Raw genomic sequence first — 18,840 nt, 5'->3', positions numbered from 1 at the left:
ACTCAACATAGCCTCCACGATATTTATGTTCATGGTGGATTATATCCTACTCATGCTTGCACTCAATGTTGATTAATTTTAATGCATGTTCATGACTGTTGTCGCTCTCTAGTTGGTCGCTTCCCAGTCTCTTTCTAGCCTTCACTTGTACTAAGCGGGAATACTGCTTGTGCATCCACTTCCATAAACCCCAAAGTTATTCCATATGAGTCCACCGTACCTTCCTTTATGCGGTATCTACCAGCCGTTCCAAGTAAATTTGTATGTGCAAAACTCTAAACCTTCAAATGAAATTCTGTTTTGTATGCTCGAATAGCTCATGTATCAACTAGGGCTATCTGTATCTTCCATGCTAGGCGGGTTATTCTCAAGAGGAGTGGACTCCGCTCCTCACTCATGAGAAAATGGCTGGTCACCGGGATGCCCAGTCCCATGCTCTAACCAAATCAAAATAACTGCAAACAAAACTCCCCTAGTACTGTTGTTAGTTGGAGGCACCGTTGTTTCAGGCAAGCCATGGATTGATGCTTGTTGGTGGTGGGGGAGTATAAACTTTACCATTCTGCTTGGGAACCGCCTATAATGTGTGTATCATGGAAGATATCGAGATCTCTCGGTTGTTATGTTGACAATGAAAGTATGCCGCTCAAAATATTATTTATCTCTATTTCAAAATCGAGCTCTGGCACCTCTACAAATCCCTGCTTCCCTCTGCGAAGGGCCTATCTGTTTACTTTTATGTTGAGTCATCCTCCTCTTATTAAAAAGCACCTGTTGGAGAGCACCGCTGTCATTTGCATCCATTACTATTAATTTATATTGAGTATGACTATGGCTAGATCTCTTTTACCATGAATTACAATGTTTAGTAAGTCCTTGATCTTCAGAGGTGCTCTGCATTTATGTTTTGCGGTCTCAGAAAGGGCTAGCGAGATGCCATCTTGTTATATCATATTATTATTGTTTTGAGAAAGTGTTGTCATCCGAGATTTATTATTATTGCTCCCTAGTTGATTATGCCATTGATATGAGTAAATATGAGACCTAAATGTTATTGTGAATATGGTTAGTTCATAATCTTTGCTGAAAACTTGAATGCTGGCTTTACATATTTACAACAACAAGAGCAAACAGAGTTTGTAAAAGTTTTTCTTTATCACTTTCAGTTTATCAACTGGATTGCTTGAGGACAAGCAAAGGTTTAAGCTTGGGGGAGTTGATACGTCTCCATCGTATCTACTTTTCCAAACACTTTTGCCCTTGTTTTGGACTCTAACTTGCATGATTTGAATGGAACTAACCCGGACTGACGCTGTTTTCAGCAGAATTGCCATGGTGTTATTTTTGTGCAGAAATAAAAGTTCTCGGAATGACCTGAAACTTCACGGAGAATATTTTTGGAATATATAAAAAATATTGGCGAAAGAATCAAGACCAGGGGGCCCACACCCTGTCCACGAGGGTGGGGGCGCGCCCCCTGCCTCGTGGGCCCCTGGTGCTCCACCGACCTCAACTCCAACTCTATATATTCATGTTTAGGGAGAAAAAAATCAGAGAGAATGATTCATCGTGTTTTATGATATGGAGCCGCCGCCAAGCCCTAATCTCTCTCGGGAGGGCTGATCTGGAGTCCGTTTGGGGCTCCGAATAGGGGAATCCGTCGCTGTCGTCATCATCAACCTTCCTCCATCACCAATTTCATGATGCTCACCGCCGTGCGTGAGTAATTCCATCTTAGGCTTGCTGGACGGTGATGGGTTGGATGAGATTTACCATGTAATTGAGTTAGTTTTGTTAGGGTTTGATCCCTAGTATCCATTATGTTCTGAGATTGATGTTGCTATGACTTTGCTATGCTTAATGCTTGTCACTAGGGCCCGAGTGCCATGATTTCAGATCTGAACCTATTATGTTTTCATGAATATATGTGAGTTCTTGATCCTATCTTGCAAGTCATTAGTCACCTACTATGTGTTATGATCCGGTAACCCTGAAGTGACAATAATCGGGACCACTCCCGGTGATGACCGTAGTTTGAGGAGTTCGTGTATTCACTAAGTGTTAATGCTTTGGTCCGGTACTTTATTAAAAGGAGGCCTTAATAACCCTTAGTTTCCAATAGGACCCCGCTACCACGGGAGGGTAGGACAAAAGATGTCATGCAAGTTCTTTTCCATAAGCACGTATGACTATATTCGGAATACATGCCTACGTTACATTGATGAACTGATGCTAGTTCTGTGTCACCCTATGTTATAACTGTTGCATGAGGAATCGCATCCGACATAATTCTCCATCACTGATCCAATGCCTACGAGCTTTTCACATATTGATCTTTGCTTAGTTACTTTTCCGTTGTCGCTGTTACAATTACTACAAAACTGCTACTGTTACTTTTGCCACCAATACCGTTACTTCCATACTACTTTGCTACTAAATACCTTGCCACAGATATTAAGTTATCCAGGTGTGGTTGAATTGACAACTCAACTGCTAATACTTGAGAATATTCTTTGGCTCACCTTGTGTCGAATCAATAAATTTGGGTTGAATACTCTACCCTCGAAAACGGTTGCGATCCCCTATACTTGTGGGTTATCAGGGAGGCACCACTAGAACACACAACATCTATTCCTAGCCGTGTGCGGCGCCCCCCTCCATAGTTTACGCCTCCGATCATATATTTGTAGTGCTTAGGCGAAGCCCTGCGCAGATCACATCACCATCACCACGCCGTCGTGTTGACGGAACTCATCTACTTCATCGACCTTGCTGGATCAAGAGGTCGAGGGACGTCATCGCGTTGAACGTGTGCAGAACTCGGAGGTGTCGTACGTTCGGTGCTTGATTGGTCGGAACGAGAAGAAGTTCGACTACATCAACCGCGTTGTCAAACGCTTCCGCTTTCGGTCTACGAGGGTACGTGGACACACTCTCCCCCTCTTGTTGCTATGCATCTCCTAGATAGATCTTGCGTGAGCGTAGGAATTTTTTTGAAATTACATGCTACGTTTCCCAACATTTACTTATACAAATTTCACCCGAAAAATGAAGTATTTACTTGTTGGAAAGTTTAACATGCTGTCAAATTATATGTAGATAATTGCCAAATTAGTTGTCGGAAAGTTTATAAAAAATGTTTATTGATAAAAAATTATAAACATTGTAAAAAAATTGTGAACATGCAACTAGCCAACAATTCCCCTCTCTCCACCAATTGCAGTCGCATTGGGGAACATGCAGGTGTAGTCGGATCGCAACACTTGTACTTGTGTGTAGAGGGAGGACCTACAACTAGGACAAAAAAGACAGGCCTAGTTGCATGTCGGGGGTAGAGTTGGACTGTGACAAAATGATTACCTTCTCCCTTAGTCGTGTGTTGATGGTGGACTTGCAACTGGGACAAAAAAAGGGTCTAGCTCAGCTGCGTGTTGATGGTGGACTTGCAACTAGGACAAAAAAATGGTTGTAACCCAGTTGCGTGTTGAGGGTGGACTTGCAACTGGAACAAAAAGGGGCCTAACCCAGTTGCATGTTGAGGATGGACTTGCAGTTAGGACAAAAAATGGGTTGGACCCAGTTGTGTGTCGAGGCTACACTTGCAACTGGGACAAAAATTGGTCGGGCCCTAGTTGCATATTAAGGATGGAGTTGCAACTGGGACAAAAAATGGGTCGGGCCCTAGTTGCATATCAAGGGTGGAGTTGCAACTGGGATAAAAGTGTATCGGGTCCTCAGTTGCGTCTCAAGGATGGAGTTAAAAATGGGACAAAATTGGTTGGGCCTCAATTGCATGTCAATGGTGGAGTTGTGATTGGGACCAAGAAGGGTCGGACGGGCCCAGTTGCGTATGGAGGGTGGAGTTGCAACTAGCACAAAAAATACGGGCCTCAACTGCATGTTGAGGGTCGGGCAAGCCCAGTTGCGTGTCGAGGTGTGGACTTGCAACCGGGACAAAAACATGGGTGACGCATTTAGGACGAAAAATGGGTCAGGCCCAGTTGCGTGCCAAGGGTGGAGTTATAACTATGACAAAAAAAGGGTTGGGGCCCAGTTGCGTGTCGAGGGTGGAGTTTAAACTCGGACAAAAATTGATCACCACCCCAAGTTGGGTATCGAGGGTGGAGTTGTAACTGGAGCAAAATTGATCGGACACCCAGTTGCGTATCAAGGGTGGAGTTGCAACTAGGACAAAATAGACAGGCCCCAACTACATATCGAGGGTGGAGTTGCAATTGGGACGAAAGTGGTTGGGTGCCTAGTTGCGTATAAAGGGTTGCATTGCAATTGGGACAAAATGGGGCCAGTCGCGTATCGAGGGTGGAGTTGCAACTGGAATAAAATTGGTCGGGTCCCCAGTTGCATATCGAGGGTGGACTTGAAACTAGAACAAAAAAAGGCGGACCCCAATTGCATGTTGGGGGTGGAGTTGCAATTGGGACAAAAATGGTACCCACCCCCACCCCAAAAAAGGTTACATGTTGAGGGTGGACTTGCGACTAGGACAACAACAAAAAAAGACTGGCCCACAATTGCATGTCGGGATGGTGTTGCAACTAGGACAAAAGGATCGGATCCGAGTTGCATATCGAGATGGTGCACTTACAACTAGGACAAAAAAATGGACCGGACTAAGTTGTGTATCGAGGGATGGACTTGCAAATAAGATACAAAATGTGGTCCAATTGCATGTGAGAGGTGGAGTTGCAACTAGGATAAGAAAAGGTTACTGAATGAAAATCACAAAAATTATAAAATTCGTAGATGAAAATAGGGAAAAGGGAAAGATGGATCCGACATCACTCATCGCATCATCATTGACTACCATCATCTTTGTTGTGAGGACAAAGACCAGACCCCCAGTCAACTCTCCTTCCTGTTCGTGTCGGTTCTACTCAAGACAAAGGGGAATAAGAGATAAACAGTGGCGAATGAAAAGGAGGAGACAACAACCAGCTCGTATCTTCAACTTATAAAACACAGCCTAAAAAAGGGCCCCTCGGATTGCACACAAAAATGGCCCAACAAAACATGCACGTGTGAACGAGCTGACAAGTGAAGATAGAACATACGACCAGACATGGGACAAAACAACTCGCAATTAAGATTTACACAACATTTAAAGTGAACAGGTCAAATGGTCAAGAACTTAGATGAGACATTGCTAAATCGGTTTAAAACAATTTCATAAATTTAAAACAAATAAGTAAAGAAGGAAAAATAAATAAATAAATAAATAAATAAGAAAAGGAAATGGAAAGGAAAAATTTAAAATTTAAAATTTAAAATAATGAATTTAGAAAAGAAAAGAGAAAAGGAAAGGAAAAATCAACAAAAAAACAAGAGGAAAGACACATTCAAAAGTGATAGAAAACAAGAGGAAAATACACATTCAAAAACGGTAGAAGACACAAAACGCAAATGACAGTTTCCCCACAACTAGTTATTGGCTCACTGCCACACGAACCACTCAAAAAATGCAACAAAAATTAAAATACGAGATACAACCCAACGGCTAATACACGAATCGATGGGGATAAAAAAGAGGCATATACTCTGGCAACACGGAACAGCCCACGAAACAAAAAATTATCAAAGTTGCTTGGCCACAACAAACAAGAAACACGACAATACAAAAGACATGAATCTTAGCATACTATATTCAATGGCTAGGGAGTTATATGTGAGATAACTATTTCACATCCACTAGATTTGAAATAGTAAAACCGGAAAAAAATACTCCTGCTTATTCTAAATCCTTCGGCTTCCTAAATTCAGGCCACGCCCTACTTCAATCTTCCTTTTCCGTACGCCTCTGTTGCGCGGAGATGGCGGGCGCGAAGGACGACGGGCCGGCGATCGGCATCGACCTCGGGACGACCTACTCCTGCGTGGCCGTGTGGCGGCCGTCGCACAACCGTGTCGAGGTCATCCCCAACGACCAGGGCAACCTCACCACGCCGTCCTGCGTTGCCTTCACCGACACCTGCCGTCTCATCGGCGACTCGGCCATGAACCAGGCCGCAATGAACTCCGTCAACACCGTATTCGGTAAGAACTAAGAACTCCTCACGCTGATCTGATCCTCCACCAGTTCAATTGGCCTACAACCGGCCTTGTGTGCTTGTGTTACATATATGGACTTGGTGCCCTCAAGATGGTCGGTCATATGTCTACACGCCGCCGGCTAAAGCGGAGGGACGTCCAGAGCTATCTTCGTGCTAGCTAGTGCATGCTAAAAGCTTCTGTAAAGGCAAAACCATGTGCTGGTCACCTGATCTCAGTCTACTAGTGTGCTTGAATTATTGGCAATACTTCGATCTGCTGTTCTATACTCCTTAGGTTTCTCAGGTCCATGGGATTGTGCCACGGTGTTACATGTATAGACCGCAGTAGAGTCCCCAAGATGCTCTGAGCTTGATCAGATCCCCGCCATCTTCTCTGAGCCTAGTCCGCCGTTCAGATCCCTCCGTCCTTTCCCTTTTTGCCTTGCCCTTTTCATTGTTTGTGATGAAAGGATTATCTCATCAACTGTTAAGTACAGTCAGAAAAAGTTACGGGAGCAGCTACCCTCAAGAAGCTGCGGGGACGGGAGCGTTCAGAAAAAATTCTACTATGCATCCAACGGCCAGGGACAGCCATAACGTAAAATTGGACAGCTCCGGAAGCTGATAACGTGAGGGAGCTCCTAGGGTGCCCAGTTATACTATCTTAAAATTATGTAGTGTCACTGAAAACTAATAAATTATTTATCTCACTGCATAATATTATAGGATTTTTTTTAACTTCTATATTATGATATGAATATATCCAGGAAAGATGGCAGGTTTTTGACGAGCAAATATTGAATGGCTTATTACTTTTGCTTATCCGAATTCTCATCGGAATGAGTGGTTTTGAAAGCTCGATGCAAATTCCGTAAAACTATAAGAACCAATTTTAGAGTATCAAAAAAAAAACATCGAGTATGACATATAGGATCCTGTTTCATGGAAATGCATTGCACAGCTGTAGTTTAATGATAGTTCGCAAATCTATAGTTCTGCGAATTGGACTTAAAATGTGTTCTTTGTGATGCAACTGATACCTAAATTTGTGCTAGTTCTTTTTTTTCGAGAATGAGTTTGTACTAGTTCTGTAAGATCATCCTTGTGATATTTATTCATGAAATTAACCACTCCTATTTTCTTCAGACGCAAAGCGACTTATTGGCCAGCGATTCAGTGACACATCCGTACAAAGTGATATCAAGCTATGGCCTTTCAAAGTCATTCAAGGTCCTGGTGACCGGCCGATGATCGTGGTGCAGTACAGGGGGTTGGAGAAGCTGTTCGTTGCTGGAGAGATCTCCTCCATGTTGCTGATGAAGATGCGTGAGGTGGCCGAGGCCTACCTAGGCACGGCGGTGAAGAACGCCGTCATCACCGTCCCGGTCTACTTCAATGACTCCCAGCGCCAGGCCACCCTTGACGCCGGCACCATTGCTGGCCTCAACGTCATGCGCATCATCAACGAGCCCTCAGCTGCAGTCATCGCTTATGGTCTTGACAGGACGTCCAGCAGCAGTGAAGTGAAGACGGTGCTCATATTTGATCTTGGCGGCGGTACCTTGGATATCTCGGTTATCAATATTGACAAGGGAATCTTTACGGTCAAGGCCACTGCTGGTGACACCCACCTTGGTGGGGAGGACCTTAACAGCCAGATGGTGCAGCACTTCGTGCAGGATATTTTTAGGAGACACAAGAGTGACATAAGAAGCAACCCGAGGGCGCTCATGCGGCTGAGGATGGCTTGCGAGAGGGCAAAGAGGATGCTAACTTCCACAGTGCAGGCCAAAATTGAGATTGACTCGCTCCACGACGGCATTGACTTCTATGGGCCCATCACTCGTGCCCGGTTTGAGGAGCTCAACATGGGCCTCTTTCGCAAGTGCATTGAGCACGTCGAGAAGTGCCTCAGCGATGCCAAGGTGGAGAAGCCTCAAATCCACGATGTCGTGCTTTTGGGAGGCTCCACCAGGATCCCCAAGATTCAGCAGCTGCTTAATGATTTCTTCAACGGGAAGAAATTATGCAAGAGCATGAACCCTGACGAGGCTGTCGCCATTGGCGCTGCTGTACAGGCTGCCACCCTCAGCGGCGAGGGCAACCAGAAGGTGCAGGACTTGATCCTTCTTGACGTCACACCACTCTCGCTCGGGGTAGAGATAGTAAGGGGTATCATGGGTGACCCTGGTATCATGAGCGTGCTGATACCCAGGAACACCACCATCCCCGTTAAGAGAGATGGGCCTTACACAACCATATACGACTACCAGACCAGCGTGACCTTCCCGGTGTACGAGGGTGAAGGGGCGTTTACCAAGGACAACAACCTCCTGGGACAGGTCACGGTCTCTGGTATTCCCCCAGAGCTTAAGGGCATGGCATGACTCAAAGTGACATATGAAGTCGAAGCGAACGGTATCATGAGGGTGTCGGCGGAGGACCTGACGACTGGAAACAAGAGCAGCGTCACCATCGACAAGGGTGGGCTGAGGAAGGAGGAGATAAATCGCATGATGCGGGATGCTGGGAAGTACAAGTCCGAGGACAAGAAACAAATAAAGAGAATAAAGATGGAAAATGACAAGGACAAGAAACAAATAAAGAAGGAAAATGGCGAGGGTTGGCTGAGCAAGAAGGAGATCGAGGGCATGGTAAAGAAGAAGCGCTTGTTGCAGGATGCTGAGAAGTACAAGTCCGAGGACAAGAAGCAAGTAAAGAAGGAAAACGAGGAAGGTTGGTTGAGCAAGGAGGAGTTCGAGTGCGTGGTGAAGAAGAAACGCATGGTGAAGGATGCCGAGAAGCACAAGTCCGAAGACAGGAAGCAAATAAAGAACGAGAGCAAAGGCTCGTAAGGCTTTCAATGCACTCCCTTTGCTACCATGGATGCTTAGAGTAGTTACTAACGGTACTTCTCTGCAACTTCTGGAATGGGCATATGCTTGTCGCATAATTTGCTTCATGTGATCTCGTAACCATGGTCCAGTTGGGTCATTATACATATTGGTTGGATATCTACGTATATGTTTTGTAAAATGCACATTGTTGAGTGTAAGCTCATCAAAGATGGAAATATTCAGGAACAGGCTGGAATTCATCATGTAAAACCAAATCGAACAGCAACTCAAAGCCGGTGGTACAAGAAATCATACGTATGGCCAGAACATTGGTGGAGCTTGTTCGTCGATAACATTCACACTGAAGCGTGTAATCCCATTTACTGCTGTACATTTTGTTGCAGAGAGAATGAAGTAAGATATCCAGCTGCTACACTTCTGCTTGGTTATATCACGAGAAGAAAACCATATCTATTTCGCTTACACCTTTACAGGTATGACATTAAGATTGTTTCAAACTTCACCATCGTGTAATCTGTAAAGATCACTGCCCGTTTAGCAAAGCTACTTGAAATAAAATTATTGATGTCTAGAGATCAAGACAATAAAATGAAAAACAAACAGCTGTTTCAGTATCATCACTGGAACTAGTGGAACTTGTTTCGCCCAAGCCTCTGAAGATGCTAGTTGATGGTCTTGGCTGCATTCTTCGCTGTCAAGCGCGGTGCGGAGCTGTGAAGGAGAACGATTCTCATATGATGTTGTGCGGCCCTCCTTTGCCCGGAGCTGATACCCGCGAGGAGTGAAGCCGTAGATTTGCTGGGATGTTAGTTTTTTTTTTTGAAATAAAAGGTAGATCATTCTACCTTATGCATTTCAAAACAGGCCACAGCCTAATGACCGAAGAGGTCAATTACATGAAACTTATGTTACGCACCATGGTGCAGAGGCCATAAGTTGCCTATGAAAAGAAAAGAAAAACGGGGGGGGGGGGGGGGGGGGGGGGTGAGAAGGGATTACATGGCATCTGTTAAGTATCTATGCTAGGAACTAAGTTGATGCACCCAGAAAGCTATAGACTCCTTGTCCCTTGTGCGCATAGCCCTATTCATCCAAAGGGATAAAAGTTGGACAGCATATTGTCTGGTGTAGGAAGGTGACCAGCGGTTGAGATGAAAAACCCTGTCATTTCTCGCGTGCCATAGTGTGACAGCACATGCAGCAAAAAGAACATGCACTTTCCTGGCAGAAGGCCAGCGGAGATGTAGTTGTTGCACAAACTCCATGATGTCCGGGGAGCGGGAGGCATGACTGGCCATATTCAACTTGCTCCAAACTGCATCAGCCGGTGCACATCGCAGAATTATATGACTGATAGATTCAGTGGCCGGGCAGATATCGCACCCAGGATGAGAGGCAACAGAAAACCATCTCTTCTTTGTCATATTGTCCCGTGTGTTGAGTCGCCTCCAAAAAGCAAGCCATAGAAAAATCCGATCTTTGAGAGGGATGATAGGATCCCAGATCCAATGCGCGAACGGACAAGACATACCTCTGAAATTCAGCAACCCATAGATATACGCTGTACTGACCTCTCGGTTGCAGATGGCAGTTCGACGGAGGTCCGGGTGCGCCATAGTGGGCAGTACATTCAGCAGAAGATAGTTGAGACGATGCAGCTCCTGAACCGCAGTTGTTGAGAGGTTAGGGTGCAACTGAACATCCCAGCGGCCATTAGCAAACTGAGAGGCGACAGTACAACTGTTGTCCCTTGCAAAGGAGTATAGAACTGGCAAGACGAAACGAAGACGGCCAACCCCTAGCCACTTGTCATGCCAAAACGAGATCATCTGGCCTTCACCAAGGGAGCAAGAAGTCGAGGCTGTGGCCAAGGAGATGCAGTCCTTGAAGCCCTTCCAAATAGCGGTGTCTCTGTTGGCTGAGCTGTGTGGAATGCGAGTAGAGCAGTATTGATGGGCGAACCACTGATAGCAGGGGACATCGGAGCTCTGTAAAACCCTGGCAGTGAATTTGCATAGCAGCGCATGATTGTGTGCTGTGAGGTTCCGAACTCCCAGCCCACCGGCGTCTCTAGGCATGGAAACATAATCCCATGCAACCAAACATTGACCACCCCTGACAGAGTTCTTGCCTTGCCAAAAGAAGGCACGGAGCAAACTTTCGAGTTTTGCAATAGACTCCTTGGGCCATGGAAAGCAAGTCATGTAGTAACTTGGGATGCTGGCCAGTACTGAATTGATCAAAGTGAGGCGACCCCCCCCCCCCCCAGGACAGAAAAGCAGCGAGCCAACCAGATAGTCGTCTGTCAACTCTGTGAATGACTGGCAGAAGCAGACCGTGCTTGATCTTGTGAAGAGAAAGTGGAAGCCCCAAATATGAGCATGGAAAGGACGAAACTGGGCATCCAAACAAAGCAGCAATTTCCTTCGTAGTGTCCATGTCAATGCAAATAGGAATGAGTGTGCTCTTGTGGTAATTAATCTGTAGTCCGGAGAAGGCAGAGAAGGCCACTAGAATCTGCTTGATAATTGTAGCTTGCTGGGTATTTCCTTGGAAGAGAATTAAGGTGTCATCCGCATACTGTAGAACTGGAAACATGCGATCCGCGCCCAGAGGATGAACTAAATTACCAGATTCAAACTGGGAACAACAAAGTCTTTGTAGAACATCAGCAACCTAGATGAAGAGGTACGGAGATATGGAACCCCCCTGCCGCAGCCCCCTTTTGGCAAGAATGGGGTCGCCAAGCTCCCCGTTAACCATAACCCGAAAAGTTGTCATGGTCAGAAAATCATGAACCCAGGTGATCCACCTTTGCGGGAAACCTCGAGCCTCCATAGTACTAAACAGAGCAGACCTGCTAGCTGTGTCAAAGGCCTTATGAAAATCTAGCTTAAGGACCACCATAGGTAGCTTCCTCCTGTGAGCAGTTTGTACCATGTCTGCAGCCATGGCAAAATTTTCAACGATTGACCGGCCTTTGGCGAAGCTAGACTGGAGTGAGTGGATCAACTCAGGTATGCGGTGTTGAAGCCTCCTTGCCAGAACTCTAGTGCCAAGCTTAGGCACGCCGTGCACGATAGAAATGGGCCGATAGTCGCGCAACTCAAGCGGAGTTTCTTTCTTAGGCAGGAGGGAGATGTAAGCTGTGTTGATCCCAGCAAGATCAACCTGATGATGGTACAGCTGTGAGAAAAAGAATTGCAGGTCCTCTCTAATATTGGAGTGAAAGGCCTTGAAGAATTCGTTTGTGAAGCCGTCCGGACCAGGACTCCTGTTGTTTGGAGAGTGGTTGATAGCATTAATAGCAGATCCCAGGGCTTCTGCTGGGATGTTAGTTGTAGCCTGCATCGCCTTCTAGTTGTTTTGGTCTGTTGGATTGGCAGGATTTCCTTTTTGGACGAGCTTTATTGCACGGTGTTATGCGTCATATTTTGAGACTGTGGTTGTTTGCTGGTCTAGGTTGTAGCTTTGTGATGGAGGGTGGTGTCAGGTTTTCACCCCATTGTTCATATCTTGATTGTAGGCATGAGCAGTGGGTTTCCTGACGGTTGCCCCAAACTCGCTACTCTTTCTTTCCCACCTCCTGTATCACAATGTATTTCTGTTAAGAAATTAAACAGAAAAGGGGTAGCCTGGTTCCTAAAAATGTGTATTTTGAATTTATACTTGAAATTTCCTGGAACTGTAGACACGTGTCTCATGAATATTCACAAAAAATTCATTGTTTAATATTTAAATTCCTTTTTTGAAAGATGAAAGATGGTACTACAGCCCCAGCATTTGTGTCACCAATATGGTCCATGGACCACGGCCTCTCTGGTACTCGAAGACACACCCCATGTCGATATAGCTACCATTGTTAGTAGCTTATGGTAAAAAACCGCCACCGCTCCTGCGACGCACCTTGCATGTAGGGTTTCTAGTGCCCGGTGGTGTTGGATCTAGGGTTAGGCTGTGGTGGGGCTCGAGGGATAGACCGGATCTGTCCGTGGAGGCAACGACTCTGGTGGCCCGTCTTCTAGGGCTGCCCCAGTGATGATGTTGATTGACCCTAATGATTCGCGCCCCTGGTTGAGGTGGGGCTCCCTGCATGTGGGTCGGCATCGGAATGTTCGGTCTTGACCGACGACGGTTCCGCTCTGACGTTGTCTGTCTTGGTGTTTGATTCTCAGACAGCCTGTTGTTTCGGTGGCGGTGGTGGGTCCATCTTGGATGTCAGGGCGGCAACACTGGGTGGAGACATTGTGCGCTTGGCTATGCGACGAGCAGCGGATCAGCGATGGTGGCCCATTCTCTCGGCTACGTGGGTAGCGAGAGGAGGGGTAGCATGTGATCCCGGCCTCAGTCATATATGATGAGTGAAAACATCAATGGAGACCCTTACCTTTTATGATTACAAGTGGTCAGTTCCTCAAGCTCATAGTAATTTACGAATTTTAGTGGATTCAAGACTCACAGTGAATTGAAGAACAACCATACTGTCAAGCCCATAATATATAAGATGTTATTACAACCAATACATGAGTACATCAGTTGTAATAACATCTTATGGGACAGAGGGAGTACATGCTAACAGCAATTTATAGTAGTTGAAACAACATTTTCAGAGTTTAAGGCTAAAGAAAAGAAACCCTACGGAAGCAAATGTTAATAAACAGATTCTATTTCCTTTGGATTATGGCTGCATCACTCTGATGCAGAGGCCGGGGATCATCCTCCTTTTCCAAAACAAATATTTGGATTATGGATTTCTGTAATTTGTATATTCACATCCATGAAGAGATGGGACATGAAGTGTGTAGTGTGTACATGTATGATTTCAGTCACTCTTCGAGCTTCCAGTTGCAAGTATACAGAAGCACGCCGTGTAACTGTGCCTACCGCCACAGCAATGAGAACAAACCACCTCAGGAACACTTTTGCCCCCGCACAGCGCACGCTACCAAAATACTAAAAAAAACTGGCTAAATGTAACAGGAGCGTTATATACACTGTTTAGGCCTGAAGTTGTCAGGTTCCAAAAGTTTCAACAACAACTTCTCTAGCTTCCCCGAACCTTTAATCGGCCTGAGAACAAACGACCTTCCGAAAAAGGCACAGGGGTCTTTGCCACCCACCGGGCTACCCAGGCACCATCCACCTGGTGTGAAGCGGTCGGGCGCTCGCCTCAACAGCTCAGTGTCAATCATATCCAGGACCGGATCGTCACGCGTGAAAGAGTGCGCAAATGGCAGCCCGCTGTTCGCCATTGCGTCGAAGTACTCGGCTGTCAGGTTGAGAGGGTGCGTCCGAGGGGGGTTGTCCCACGCCATGAAACGGAGATCATTGTTGATGGTGGTGTTCTGGTAGTACTTTGAGTTGCAGATCACCGTGTGGAAGTATCCCTCCGAGGACGACAGGAAATTGGTGAAGTACATGAGCAGCGTGCGAGGAAGGTTGTCCCATCCCAATATGCAGAACTCCAGGAATGATCGGCTCAATATTACCCACGACGAACCTGCATCGGGAGAATAAGGTCATCGGTTAGAGCTCAAAAATTACACGATAACAAAGAGTAGCATTTGGCTGTTGGCAGTCAACATAGGCACGTGTCAGTTTCATCTTCAAGAGAATAGCGGCTTCATCAAGGAAAATTTCCCAGATAACACAAAATTCGGTCATCTTCGATGGCCCGCAGCCTCACATTGCTAGCCTGCTTGACACTATCAGGGCTGAGGCCCGACTGTGGGCGAAAGCAGGGGCAGTGGGTCTAGCAGCACTTCTTCCAACTTAGGGGTGTTGTGTTGTAACTCCCGGGTGTGGCCCTTCTCTGGGCTTGTAGACAAGCTCTCTTTTTCCATCAATGCAAAGGAGACACAAAATTTGCGTTTTCTTTTAGGGAAAAAAACATGTTATTATGACTATAGTAATGCCATTGTTCTACAGCGATATACTACGTAATTTATTCTACAGTAATGTATGGGAATCTATCAGTATTGCACTCAAGAGATTATTCTTAACAGAAATAGAAGGTGATAGGCAACAGCAAAGTGTTATTCTGAATTAGTGCAGAATATTTCGACCGTGTCAAGTACAAAACAAGCATGAGACAATACCTACAAATATTTTGAAAGCTGAAGGCATGCTTCTTTTCTCCTTTGTTGTCAGAACCTCAGTTTTGTTTGAGATCTGCAATGCTGGATCCACGATGATTGGTCTAGCCCTTTGATGCCTGCAGATGCAACCAATGAATCATGATAAAGAACATATCAGATCACTAAGAAACACACAGAAATAAATATCCTTACTCCTTCCAACCAATATTGCTTGTGTGGTCGATAAAGTTCAGATCTCTTGGAAGATATGAGAAGATATGAAGGAGGTCTGTCAAGGCCAAGAACTATGTTAGTTTCAGAAGTGACACCAACTATTTTGGTACAGCACTGCAATCCATAAATGTGATCAACATATAGGTCTACGTCAGTAATTTGCTGTAACAACCAGGTAAAAATTGAGAACTCAAGTGATAAAGCTCCGGGAGCTCTTGAGCCAAAAACCGGCAAGTAGACATGCGCCGTGGCTGGTGCTGTATTGATAACTAGGGCAGAAAGATACTCCCTCCGCTCACAAATGTAAGATGTTTAGGATATTTCAATATGGACTACATACGGACTGAAATGAGTGAACAAACACACTAAAACGTGTCTATATACACCTGATTTAGAAAAAGGTTAGAACATCTTATATTTGTGAAAAGAGGGAGTAGAAGATAGCTAGGAAAATACCCCTTATCGTTTGCTTGGCTTCCACGAGTACATAGCAGTCGCCAGTCCTTTATATAGGAGACCCACGCCTAACTCAATCCTCGTGGCCTATCTAATTCAAACCATGAGACCTGTCCTTTCCTAACATAACTCTTTTTACTCATAGAAACCTTAGCAATTAGCCAATTACTAAAAGATACGCTTCATGTCCTAAACTGCTGCATCTACTTCCTGTCTTGCAGCTGGGTTGACCTTCCTAGTGTACGATTGTACGTAAAATCCTAACATAAGATCAAGAAGTGTAAATGAGGCCAGACGCACAAGCTATATTTGGCTCTTTGCTCTGACACTCATTCCTTAAAATCAAAATGATATTATAAATAGACATACAGCACCACCACTCGAGTTGATGTAACATCCCGTAGAATTTACACAAAATGATGAAGTTCACTACTTTTTTGAGACAGCACAACATTTTCTGTGAAAGGAGCACCAATAATGTCTAGCCCAATAACCTAACTCATTAAATCCTTAGTACTTATTGCAGTATTTTCTACGAAAAGGAAACCAATACTGCAATATTTTCGACGAAAGGAACACCAATGCTGCAGTATTTATTGCAATTTAATTGAGACAATGGCAACAGCTGAATTAACATATATGATGAACTTAGAAAGATTTTCTTTTGGTGAATGTGGAAATCTATGATGACAACCATGAACAATAAGACAAAGGATATCACTATGGTAGGGCAGGAGTGCAGGACTGTTTTACTATCCATTTCAACAACATAAACTCGACAGGGTGACAGTTAATTCTTGAATTGATGTATGGAGAAAAAAGGGAAATCTTAAATGGTACTGTTACAAAGATAGCTTTGCCAACGGCCAATGACACATCCCTTTTAGGCTTTGTTCGGTTTGAGGTGGATTTGAAGGGGATTGGCAGGGATCGAGGTGGATTAAATCCCATACAAGCCAAAATCCCCTCCAATCCTCTCCAATCCCCTTGAGAGGAGGATTAACCGAACAAGGCCTTAGGAGGTCTATGAGGGGGATGTTTAGGAAACTGTGAAAACTTAAATAGAAGATGGAGTGGAACTGAATGGGGAAACGAAAATTGCCACGGCCCACTTCTGAAGTTATTTATCAACTGATTTACTTGGTGCAGTTTGAGTGTCGTTGCAGAGTTACGGAGACACACCAAGTTTCCAGAAAAATGACAAGATGTAACTGGATCGCCAGTGTGTTTTACATGGTAATGAATCTAAACTCAGCCTGAACTTATCTTTTAGCAATACTGGACTACACCAAAGGGCAAAATAGCGCTATTTTAAAACATAACAGAAATACTGGCTGTAAGGAGTTCTAGCAAATGAAAACCTTACAGAGCAGCAGCATAAGGGCAACTACCACTTGAAGAACTAGATATCAAACGGTAGAGAACTACTCAAAGCTTGGTGAAACGGATAGGTGACACAAAGAAGTCCATAATCCAAAGCTCCTAAATGAAGAGAAGCTACAGCAAGCTAGCACTAAGGCGCACAATCTGTAGTTTTGGTAGCTACACGTGTACTAGATACTCTAAAATTAACAAGCAAAGGCACGCTTAAAATTGCAAGCTAATCGGGGGCAATCCATCCAGAAAGGAGCTGAAATTACCATCTTGGGGCATGAGCGGGTAGTCGGAGGCGCTGAGATTGATGAACCAGCTCCACCCGTCGAACTCCCTGAGCAGCAGGGCGGCACCGTGCAGCGTGGCGGCTAGCTCGGTGGGGCCCCGGCGCGAGACCACGGGCCACTCCCCCGCCGCCGCGACCCGGACGTTGCCGTACCTCCGCGGCGCCTCCTCGCCGCGCACGAAGGCCTCGAGATCCGCGCGCTCCTCCACCCCCGAGACCCCGACGAGGTAGTAGTTCCAGGGGTGGTAGAGCGCCCACAGGAGCCGGCGGATCCGCGGGCCGTCGCCGGGGCCGCCCGAGATGAGGTACGCCAGCCTGGGCGGCGGCGGGGGCGGCTGCTGCTGCTGCTGCCTGCCCCCGAGCCGCGGCGGGGAGGGCGGCTGCTGCGTGCGCGCCGGCCCGAGCGCGGCGTAGAGGATCGGGAGCGAGAGGATCGGGAGCGCGAGCAGCAGCGAGCGCATCCACCTGTGGCGGCTCGCCTGCGGCAGGTGCTTCCTCATGGCCGCCCGCCCGTCGTCGGAGGCGCCTTAGGCGATGGGGAGGGCTAGAGCCCCGGCATTCGGTCGCTCGCCGGCGGCGTCGAGGCGCACGGACGGGGCACCTATCGGTGAGTAGAGAATAGAACCGGACGGGGGGCTCGGTCGCTGGCTGCTGGTGGAGGTGGAGGTGGAGGGAGGCGAGCGGAGCAGAAGCTGCTGCTGAGTGCTGAGCTGGTGTGACTGCGAGGTGGAGATGGCGAGGCCGCACCGTTTCGTGCAAGCAACTCGGGAGCCGGGTCGGGTGCGTACGGTACGACGCGGCGTGCGCCGTGCCCTGAGTATTGTATCGACTGACGCGCGGAGCTTCTGCTCTTGTAGCGATGCGACGACATTTATGATGCCGAGGCGAGGCCAAGATTACAAGATTAACCCTGAACGACAAGATCAGTAGTATGAAATGACCCCGGAAAGTGCATCTTCGATTGTGGATGAGGCTCCATGGAACCCTTCATTTTAATGCATTTTCTGCACTTCTAAATAATCTTAAAAAAATGTACACACAGCCATAATAACCAAAATAATTGAAAATGGTATACGCATGAAATTTCATGAACCGTTGTTTGGAAAACCGAAAGATCAAGGTGACCTTAACATTTATGACCTACAGGTTTGATGTTTTACTTAGTAAATGGTTGCTCCCTATCATGCCTCTTACGCACATGGCCGTGTAAGCGGTTTGTAATCCCAATGCTACTTCTCTTCTTCTATCAATGAAAAGATACACAACCTTTACGTATTCGTGAAAAAAAAGTTCAAATTACTCACTGAGGATGTCGTTTGACAAACCGTCTAATGGATCCTTTCCGCTTTGCTTCACGGTAAAATGACGGGTCGAAGATGTTAAACACAATATGCGTGACATGATGGCATGTACGGCAAGGAGGATCAGCACCGAAGGAGGAGGAGTTATACAGGATATTCATGTACTCTTTATCTTGTTTTATCTCTTGTATTCTTCTCTCCCAAGAT

General features: G+C 46.0%; 1 protein-coding gene and 1 pseudogene across 1 annotated transcript; one reads left to right on the top strand and one right to left on the bottom strand.

Moving 5' to 3' along the window:
* Window positions 1-5,691: 5,691 nt before the first annotated feature.
* LOC109784483 (heat shock 70 kDa protein 18-like) lies at window positions 5,692-9,130 on the top strand (annotated as a pseudogene).
* A 4,726-nt stretch (window positions 9,131-13,856) lies between these two features.
* LOC109784482 (beta-glucuronosyltransferase GlcAT14B) lies at window positions 13,857-18,178 on the bottom strand. Its single transcript, XM_020343079.4, has 4 exons — window positions 17,313-18,178; window positions 15,196-15,271; window positions 15,004-15,119; window positions 13,857-14,405 (listed from the first exon to the last, which is right to left on the bottom strand). Exons 1-4 carry the CDS (start codon window positions 17,830-17,832, stop codon window positions 13,891-13,893), a joined length of 1,227 nt encoding a protein of 408 aa, XP_020198668.1. The 5' UTR covers window positions 17,833-18,178; the 3' UTR covers window positions 13,857-13,890.
* Window positions 18,179-18,840: the final 662 nt, after the last annotated feature.

Source organism: Aegilops tauschii, chromosome 4 (assembly GCF_002575655.3).
Source record: "Aegilops tauschii subsp. strangulata cultivar AL8/78 chromosome 4, Aet v6.0, whole genome shotgun sequence".
Lineage (NCBI taxonomy): Eukaryota > Viridiplantae > Streptophyta > Magnoliopsida > Poales > Poaceae > Aegilops > Aegilops tauschii.
Note: the sequence above shows the minus strand (reverse complement) of the source record. Positions and strands in the feature narration are given on the sequence as shown.